Genomic DNA, 9803 nt, shown 5'->3' with positions numbered 1-9803 from the left:
ATCCATTCGTTCTGCGTTGGATTCCTCCAATTCTTTTCCTTTCTTTAATTTCTTTTTATCCTTTTTTCTTCCTTTCCTTTCCCTTCCTTTTTTTTTTCCCCTCTTTTATTTTTTACCCTTTCGTTCCTTTTTCCTTTCCTTCCTTCCCTCTTCCCCTCTCTCCTTCATCCCATCTTCCTCCTCCTTTTCTGTTCTTTCTCCCCTTATTTCTCTCTTTCTCTGACTTTCTCCCCTCGGTCTCTTTCCCTTCTCACTTCAGCCTTTCTCCTGTCCTTCATAGCATGGTTTGGAGCACGCAGGACCTTACAGAGGATTCAATTCTAACACTTCTCTTACTCTTTTTCTTCCTCTCCTTTTCTCTTCATTTCCCCTTATATATTTTTTTTCCCTTTCCTTTATTTCTCTCTCTTTCCTTTGTTTCCTTCATTTCTTTCTTTTTCTTTTCCTTCTTTTCTCTATTTCTTTCTCTGTTTCTTTCCACGAGAATTACTGCCGTTCCCTCATTTTCTTTCTCTCTCACTCTACCTTTCTTCCCTTCTCTTTTAATTTCATTTCTGCTATCCTATTTCCTAACATTTCTCCAATTTCTCCCTTCCCCTCCTCTACCTTTTCCCTCTTTTTTCCTTTTAGGCTTTCTCATTTCTCCTTCTCCTCTCTCACTTTTCCCTTTCCCCCTGTTCCCCTCTCACTGTTTCTCTCCCTCTCCGTTCATTTCTCCCCTTCTCTCTCCCCTTTTCCATTTCCCAAAGCGGCGACCGCGATTCCGAAATCCCACCACCCCCCTTCTTATCCCACCCCACGCTGGGCTGCCCCCCACTCCCCCCCTTTTCACAGCACAAATCCCCACAGCACGGTGCCGGGGCCATTCCCCCCTCCTGACCCCGCCGTTCTGCCCTCAGGGAGCGAAGTGTCCCAGGAGAGCCTCCTCCTGCACGGCCCCTTCGCCCGCAAACCCAAACGCATCCGCACCGCCTTCTCCCCATCCCAGCTGCTGAGGTTGGAAAGGGCCTTCGAGAAGAACCATTACGTGGTGGGCGCCGAACGCAAGCAGCTGGCCAGCAGCCTCAGCCTCTCCGAGACCCAGGTATGGCGCAGCCATCCGTACCCCCGCGTCCGTGGAATCGGGGCTGCGGGCAGCACGCCGCGATGGAGATGCGCCGGGCCAAACGCTCGGCGGTTCCCCAGGAGCGGTGTGTGGGATCCTCAGCTCTGGGTTGGGGTGGGGATGCCGCGTCCCCGCGCTCTGGTCTCCGAGCCGTCGTGCTGCGTTATTTCTTCTCTGCCTGATGCGAGCCAAACTAAACTGCAGTGGCCAAAGCAGCGGTGGCGGCACCCCGTTGCCCATTGGAACCCGTCGGCTCGGTGTCTTTGTGCCGACCCAACAGGACGGCTCATCTCAGCTGCAGCTTTCGGCTTTGAGGGAAGGCTTGGCTCGTTTGGTGTAGGAAACGAGGGAGCTCAGGAGGGCCCAGAAAGCAAAAGGAAAAGTGTTGGTGCAAAGGGGAAAATTGGGGCTGCGCGCTGCCGGCGCGCGGCTGCTGCATGGTGCTGCGGGTGGAGGCAACCCGTAATGTTAATTCAGGCTCCAGGCTGCGTCCTGTAATATTCAGCAATGCGGTCAGCTGAGATGGTTTCTACATTCCGGGCCGTTTGGCCTGGTTTTGTATTCATTTATTTCCTTTCCTTTTTTTAATGATTTCGTTGGAAATTAAAGCAGAGCTGGGGAAGGCTGCCCGACCCCTCACGGTGCACACTGCCTCCAAATCCCCCCGAGCAAAGAGGAGGGCAGAGAGGCAATAGATGCCTGCTTGGGTGTCTGCTTCTGTCTGTCCGTACGCACTGCAGGCTGCTCTGCGGTGCCGGCTCACTGCGCCTGGGGATGCTGTGGGGTCATCAACCCCAGGACGTGGGGTGGTGCAGAGGGGTGGAGGGGAAACCTCTGTGCTTCCAGCTTCACGGCTTTCATATTTGTATTAATAAATACATAAATGTAGTTATATATATATATAGTCTATTAATTACCCAGGAAGAAACAACCCACATGCGCCAATGTTGGATTGTTGGACTCGATGGTGCTTGTGGGTTCCTTCCAACTCGGGATATTCTGCAGTTCTAAATCCTATGATCCTAGCATTCTGTGAACGGGACTGGCCCGTACGGTGGTCACCTGCTATATGCAATAGTAAGGTATGTCCTGTGGCAGTGCTGCTCTCACCCCTTTGCTTTCCATCCACCCAAATCCAACTGGAAGCGCCCGTGCTCCCTGGAGCATCCCTTTGGGTGTTCCTCCATTCCAGGGGTTGATCTCGTGGAGAACAACACCTGCAGCACCCCGAGGGAGTTGGAAAGGGTCCCCAAGTTCTCGTGCATCACTGGGACATGGGGAACGTGGGGAGGGCGGAGGTGTTTAACCCCTTCCCATAGAGGTCCAGGACAACAGGACAGGGGAAAAATACGATTGGGGCAAATGGGATTGGGGGCAAATGGCGTTGGGCAAAGACAAGATTGGGAAAAACGGGATTGGAAAGAAGGGCAGCACACAGCCCTCAGCAAACATGAGTGGGACGGGGATGGAGCTGCGCCTGCGGGGACCGTGGTGCACGAGGAACGGCTGCGTGTGCGGGGTGACGCAGAGCTGCGGGGATGGCGTTGTGGGGCTGGTGGGACACGTGGGTTGTGCGTGTGGGGTGAGATGGGACACGGGTGGGTGCTGTGCCGGAGGGTGTTGTGCTGGGATGGGTGCTGTGGGTGGTGATGCTGCCGTGTCCATCAGTGGTGGTGTGAGGCTGCTGCGGTGAGCTGACATCACCAGGCTGGGTGGGAAAGCGCTTCCCTGAGCTTATAGAGCCGTAAGGTTGTAGGATAACAGTGTCCCAAGTGGGGACAGACCCCCACGGAGCTGCAGAAAGCCCACACTGTCTCCATCCCAAAGCACAGCCCTCCTCTTGGCTGTGGCTGTGAGGTGTGGGGCGATGCCATCCTGCATTTCTCCCCATACCATTGCAGGGCTGAGCGCACCGTGGCTCCCGTGGGGCGATGGTAATAATTAACAGAATGGCCCACAGCCGTGCTGTGCCCACGAATGCCTGGGAGTTACAGGAGGAGAAAGATGGGACTCTGAGATAAATGCTGGGGGACCATTCCAGGTCCTGAAGAGCAATGTCAGCGTTGATGTGTGGTCTTGGGTTGGTGCGCTGCTTTTGGGGGCCATCCCTTTGCAACCCCTGCGTGTCCCTAAAAAGAACTGCTGAGTTTTGGGGTGTTGTTAAAAGAAAAAGGTGCAGAGTGGCTGGGGCTTTGCAGTGCCACGACAAGGATTGGTGTGCTGGAGCCCAGTGGGTGTAGCATCTCCTGTGCCGTGGGGTTTGCAACCACAGCGCTGTCCTTGGAGCTGCTGGGGATGTGTGGGCACACCTGGTTTGGTCACAGCCTCAGCTCCCAGCACGGCCTTGTTACCAAAGGTGGGACAAAGCCCCATGGTGGAGTGGGATCTCTCGGTGTGTGTGGCAGTGCTTTAGGGCCATGGTTTGGTGAGCATGGTGGTGTTGGGTCGTGGTTGGACGTGATGATCGTAGTGGTCTTTTCCGACTTCAATAGAATCATAGAGTGGCTTGGGTTGGGAGGGACCTCAAAGATATCCAGTGACTTTATGATTCCATGTGCGATTGCTGTCGCTGCCTGAATGACGTTAGGTGCAGGAGAGCATTGTGTGTGTGTGCAGAGCAGCTGCCAAGGGCTGAGAATGGGATGGAGGAGCCACCAGGAGATGGTGTCCATCTGGTACCAGGACAGCTGGGAGCCCACAGGGCAGCGCAGACATTCAGCACCATGGTGGTTAACGTCAGTTTGGGAAGGAACAAAACCCATGTTTGGGGTTTACATGCATGGCTCCCAGGGCAGGTTACTGCCCTTACCAGTACGGCTCTGGGGGCTGTAGTCCATCCATCGGGGTGGGCTGCTCAGAGCTGAGCTGTGTCTGGAGGATGCTGCACTCCTCACACTCAGCTCCCGTTCCCAAAAACTCAGCCGTGCGTCCTCATTGCTTTCTGCCTCACTTTCTCTCATTTTTGGCTCTCAGGGGGGCTGAGAGCTTCACTTAAAGTTTGTCAAGCACTCCGCCGTGGTTGAATTAAAGTGGGCCATGCCTCAAAACGAATGGTTGGGGGTCAGAGCTCTGTGGAACAAGCAGCCGTGGGCTGTGTGCTGCTCACTGCACTGCACACCGAAAGGGTTTTGCTGCCCTTGGAAAGGCAGAAGGAGGGCCTTGGCCTCGCTGTGCTGCGAGGCAGAGGGAGAGCATCGCCTGTGGATGGTGCCCTGCGACGGGGAAGCACGGTCCGTGTTGACAGCAGTGCTGGGACATGAATGCTCCCTCCTGCACAGTGCTGGTTGGCAACAGCGGCCGTGCAGCGGCGCCTGGTGGCACACAGGGTCTGTCTGTCCTGCAGGGCCGGAGCTGCGGGCAGCAGTGGGCACTGATAGCATCCTGCATCCTTACACAGCATCTCGTGTCCCTACACAGCATCCTGCATCCCTGTGTAGCATCCTGTGTCTGCACACAGCATCCTGCATCACTACACAGCATCTCATGTCCCTACACAGCATTCTGCATCCTTACACAGCATCTCGTGTCCCTGCACAGCATCCTGCATCCCTGTGTAGCATCCTGTGCTCGTACACAGCATCCTGCATCCCTACACAGCACCTGATGTCCCTACACAGCATCCTGCATCCCTGTGTAGCATCCTGTGCCTGTACACAGCATCCTGCATCACTACACAGCATCTCACGTCCCCACACAGCATTCTGCATCCTTACAGAGCATCTCATGTCCTTACACAGCATCCTGCATCCCTGTGTGGCATCCTGTGTCCTTGTATAGTATCCCACATCCCCACCGCAGCATCCTGTGTCTTTTGTATAGCATCCTGCATCCCTACAGAGCATCCCATGTCCGTACAGCATCCTGCATATGTGCACAACATCCCGCATCCCTGCACAGCATCCCACATCTGTGCACATCATATTGCATCCCTACACAGCATCCTGCATCCCTGTATGATCTCCTGAGTCCTTGTATAGTATCCTCCATCCCCACACGGCATCCTGCATCCCCACACAGCATCTTGTGTCCATACACAGCGTCCTGCCAGCAGTGTCGTGCTCCTCTCGGTGTCTGGGTGCCTCTCTCACCCCACAAGGAGCTCTCTGTGCCCTGGCTGCTGTCTGGGATGGCAGTGGGTTGAGGCAGATGAGGAGTGACCGGGTCTGAGGATGGGGGTGCTGCTCCTCTCCGGCTCCTTGGGTAATGTTTGACTACTGTCATAGTAAAATAGGTTTCCTTACATCTGAATACGGTGAATTCATAATCTCCATTTGCTTCCTGATTATCTGCAGTGCAACCTCAGTGCCTCTCAGAGCTTTCCCTCAGGCTTTGCACACACCGACCTACAAATGCAATGGGTTAAACCCCAAATGCTCCTTTTTAATTCCATCTTTGGGTGCAGGGAGGTGAAGGGTTGCCCTGCTGCACTCTGAACAGAACCACGGCCAAGACCTGGCAGTGCCACCTCAGCATGGGGACACGGCTCTGGGCTGTGTGTGTGGGGACAGCTCTTTGTGACCCCTCCACGGCCACTGGGGCCGTTGTGCCCATGGCGCCGAGTGCCAGGGTGATGGGCAAGGGGGGGGATGTTTTAATTTATTCTTTTATTTTTTGGTGCCTGTGTGTTGGGCACCGGTGTGATGGGCACCAGGGCGATGGGCACCAGAGGTGATGGGTGCCAGTGTGATGGACACCACTGTGATGGGCACCGGGGTAATGGTAACCAGGGTGCCACTGTGATGGGTAACAGTGTGATGGGTAACAGTGTGATGGGCACCAGGGTAACGGGTACCAGAGTGGTGGCTGCAACTGTGATGGGCACCAGTGTGTTGGTGATAGGATGACGGGCACCAGAGCGATGAGTGCCAGGGTGATTGGCACCCTCCAAACTCCAGGTCCTGCCATCAGAATGGGAAAGTGAAGAAGGGCAGGGCGACCATGGCGCACTTCTGGTGTGGCTTTTTTTGGGGGGGTCACTTTTAGAGGAAAACGGGATTTTTTTTTTCTCTGCTCCTCCTCCCCAAGGTGAAAGTGTGGTTCCAGAACCGGCGAACGAAATACAAACGGCAAAAGCTGGAGGAGGAAGGGCCGGATTCGGAGCAGAAGAAGAAAGGTTCCCATCACATCAACCGATGGCGCCTCGCCACCAAGCAGTCGAGCGGAGAAGACATCGACGTCACCTCCAACGACTAAGGCAGGGACAGGCTCCTGGTGCAGCCGCCATGCAGAGGAACCCGGGGGACGACGCGGGGACGCGCGCGGCATCACCCAACGAACTCTAAGGGACGTCACCGCCGCCGCCGCCGCCCCACCGGCATCCATCCGTCCCCCCCCCAGCCGCCCGGAGCCCGGTGCCCGGCGCAGCCCTCGGGGCGCGTTTTGGGGCTCTCCTGCTGAGCCCGGGAGGAAGAGGAGGCTGCCGGGACCCCTGGACACGACCGTGCAGCCTCCTCCGTGTGGGGACCGCCCGTCAGCCGTGAGATCGCATCCAACGTCCTACCTTCGAGCTCAATGTTTCCAACCCTTTTATTTTCCTTTCCGCCCTCCCCCCCCCCTTTTTTTTTTTCCCCCTCTCTCCTCCTCTTTTCTCTGTCTCTCTTTTTTTTTTGTTGTTGTCGTTTTGTTTTAATTTATTCTTTTTTTTTTCGTGCCCGTGTGTGCGTGCGTTCCCCGTCCCGTAGGTAGTCCGCATCTGTAGTGTGTGTTACTGCGTGGTAATAAAAAGCAAGATGTGCTCTGAGTACGTCTGGTTATCCTTGGAGAGATGAGGGGGGAGCTGCCCCCCATTGCCCACCCCAGAAATGTCCCATTGGATGGTGTCACCGTGGGCTTGGCTCGCATGGGACTGATGGATGCAGGAGAGCTCGTGCACCGTGGTGGCATCTCAGCAGCGTCCCCTCCTCCCAGGTTGGGTGTCAGGGAGGTGACACGGTGACAGAAAGCAGAAGGGGGGGTGACTGCAGGTATGACAGGTATGCGGTGCTCGGGGGCTGGCAGCTGTCACACCTGCGCTGGGTATTGGATGTCAAGGGAGGGGCGTCCCACAGTGACATTGGTGCGGTGAGAAACGGGGTGCTGGGGGCTGGAGAAGCTCCAGGAGCTGCTGGAGCCCCAGAATTTGGGTGGGGGGGACGAGGGTCCCACCTGCATCTCCCCAGGGAAGGAAATTTATAACCATCATATATATAGAATTATCATTAAAGTTGGATGATAGGGTCACTAAGATTGGAAATGACCTTTCGGATCATTGAATCCAACCATCAACCCATCGAGTCCAACCACCAACCCGCTGGGTTGATGTGTGCATATTACACACGTACAAATAAATATGACAGGCACAGATGTAAGAATGAAATATACCCAAATCTAACAGTCAAACAGAGAGAGACATCATAATCCCTGCTGTTTGGAAAGGGGCTGCCCTCGCCTTACGTGCAAAGGGAAAAGCCACATCCCTGGAGCAGTTCCCCTCTGCAAACAGCACATAAAACATCCTGCCAATGAGACTTCCAAAGCCCCAAATCTGTGCTGACCCTTGCATCAGTGCGATTGGCCACGCTGAGCTCTGAGCCCTGATTTGCCCAAAATTTGCTCCCAATTTCCCCACTACCCAAAGAGACCCGAATTTTGCTCCCATCTGCCCCATGTCCACCCAGACCCAAATTTTACCGTCAGTCCCCAACCGGATCCAAATTTTGCTTCCACCCTTCACCCACCCCCAAATGCTGCCATAGCCAACAAAGTCTTTAAACGCTTTTATTCCAGACACGTCCAAGTGTTACACAAAGTGTTTTTTGCGGTCGATCAATCGGTTGAGGAAGGTTAAAAAGAGACTTGTGTGCGTTTGGGGGCCGTGCCGGGGGGTGAGGCTGGAAGACGTGGCCGGGAGCGAAGCCCCCGAGGCAGCCGTACGGAGCCACCAGGGTGTCACAAGGGGCTGATTCCCAACAGGAATCAAGGAGGCTGGGAGTGGGAACCCGGCGTAAACCTGAGGGCTGCGAGGGCGACGGCTCCGGATGCGTGGGGATGGAGAGAAATGCTGAGCGTGGAGCAGAAAAGAATGGAGCCGTGCCCGAGCTCATGGAGGGAAAAGTGAGAAAGGAGGCAAAGCAGCTCAGAAATAATTAAAAAAAAATACCCAAAAAGCAGTTTTGGGTTGTGAGAGCACACGGATGTGAGAGCACATGGATGTGAGAGCATAGGATGTGAGAGCATAGGATGTGAGAGCACATGGAGGTGAGAGCACATGGAGGTGAGAGCACATGGATGTGAGAGCACATGGATGTGAGAGCACACGGATGTGGGAGCACACGGATGTGGGAGCACATGGATGTGAGAGCACATGGATGTGAGAGCACATGGATGTGAGAGCACATGGAGTCTCGTGAGAGCACACGGATGTGGGAGCACATGGATGTGAGAGCACACGGATGTGAGAGCACATGGGATGTGAGAGCACATGGATGTGAGAGCACATGGAGGTGAGAGCACATGGATGTGGGAGCACACGGATGTGAGAGCACGTGGGACAAAGGCGTAGAATATTTGTATTGTAGAATCATAGAATCACAGAATGGTTGGGTCGGAGGGGACCTCAGAGATCACAGAACCACAGGACAGTTTAGGTTGGAGGGGATCTTAACGATCATCCAGTGCCAACTCCTGCCGTGGAGAGGGTTGCCCACTGTACCAAGGCTGCCCAGGGTAGAAGCAGGGCAGGGACCTATTGGGGCTGTCGTGCCACACGTCGGCACCCACTGCCTCCATCCTGCAAGGGAAATCCAAAGGGATGTGGGTGGCAAGATCAGACCTGGTTACTTCCTAAAACTCGTTCTGTAGGAGGAAGGAACCAACCACTGAGCTGTGGGCTCTCTTCCCAAGCCCAGGGCCCACACTGCAGGGCCAGGGCCAGGGGTGACAGCCCATGGGGAGCAGCCCAAGGACACTTCTTCCAGGAGGGATTCAAAATTCTCGCCGGCACCTTTTGCTGCAACCTGGTCCTCATTATTTCTTCATTAACATATCCCAGAAATCAATTAGCTGCGACATTTCTAATTAAATACTACTGGAGATGATCATCTCATTATTATTATCTGCTGAGGTGAACAACTCGATGTGTGAGGTGGGTTTTTGCCTTCCCATTTCTTCCAGTTCCCCAATTATAGGAAATAATAAATGCAAATGGTTGGGTTGTTCTCGCAAACCCAAGGCTCCTTTTGTACATTAGGAGAGTCGAAGAGATTAATTAGCTATTAAGTGAATGTGTATAATGTTATCATTAGCTCTTTTTTGGCACAATTTGACGTCCTAATAAACAGTACTAATGTGCTATCGCTTTTTCAGTGCCATGCTTTTCATTTCCCAGGCTGTACCAAGAGTTAAGCTCCACGCTGAGTCAACTTTATGATCAGAGCCCAATTGCCAACCTTGAGCTCCTGGGCAAAGCACAAGAAGGGCAAGGACGTTTCCCAACAGTGACAGCAGTGATTTGGATGTGCCATGGTGAAACCATAGGCTTTGCAGGCTGCTGCCTCCCCAAAGGTCAGCTTGGTGTCTGCAGAACCGTTCTGCTGCTTTTGCAGCGAGGGTCCCAACGCTGCAATGGCCGTGGCAGCTGCAGAAGCTTTGGTGGAGACCTCTGGACCTCGTGGTGGGGACACGGCCACGCTGTGCTGCCCAAAGGGGACCACGCATCCAC

The 9803-nt window shown here is 54.4% G+C and overlaps 1 protein-coding gene across 1 annotated transcript in view; it reads left to right on the top strand.

Annotated features, from left to right (window-relative positions):
• The window catches only part of LOC306945339 (homeobox protein EMX1-like), a gene marked incomplete at both ends in the record, with an annotated part of 7176 nt that extends 878 nt beyond the window's left edge, over positions 1 to 6298 (top strand). The window contains 2 exon segments of the mRNA XM_079534061.1: positions 900 to 1084; positions 6131 to 6298. Coding sequence (XP_079390187.1) covers positions 900 to 1084; positions 6131 to 6298 — 353 coding nt within the window.
• Between the last annotated feature and the right edge of the window lie 3505 nt (positions 6299 to 9803).

The sequence above is a fragment of the Tetrao urogallus genome, assembly GCF_951394365.1.
Source record: "Tetrao urogallus genome assembly, chromosome: 4".
NCBI classification, from domain to species: Eukaryota; Metazoa; Chordata; class Aves; order Galliformes; family Phasianidae; genus Tetrao; species Tetrao urogallus.
Note: the sequence above shows the minus strand (reverse complement) of the source record. Positions and strands in the feature narration are given on the sequence as shown.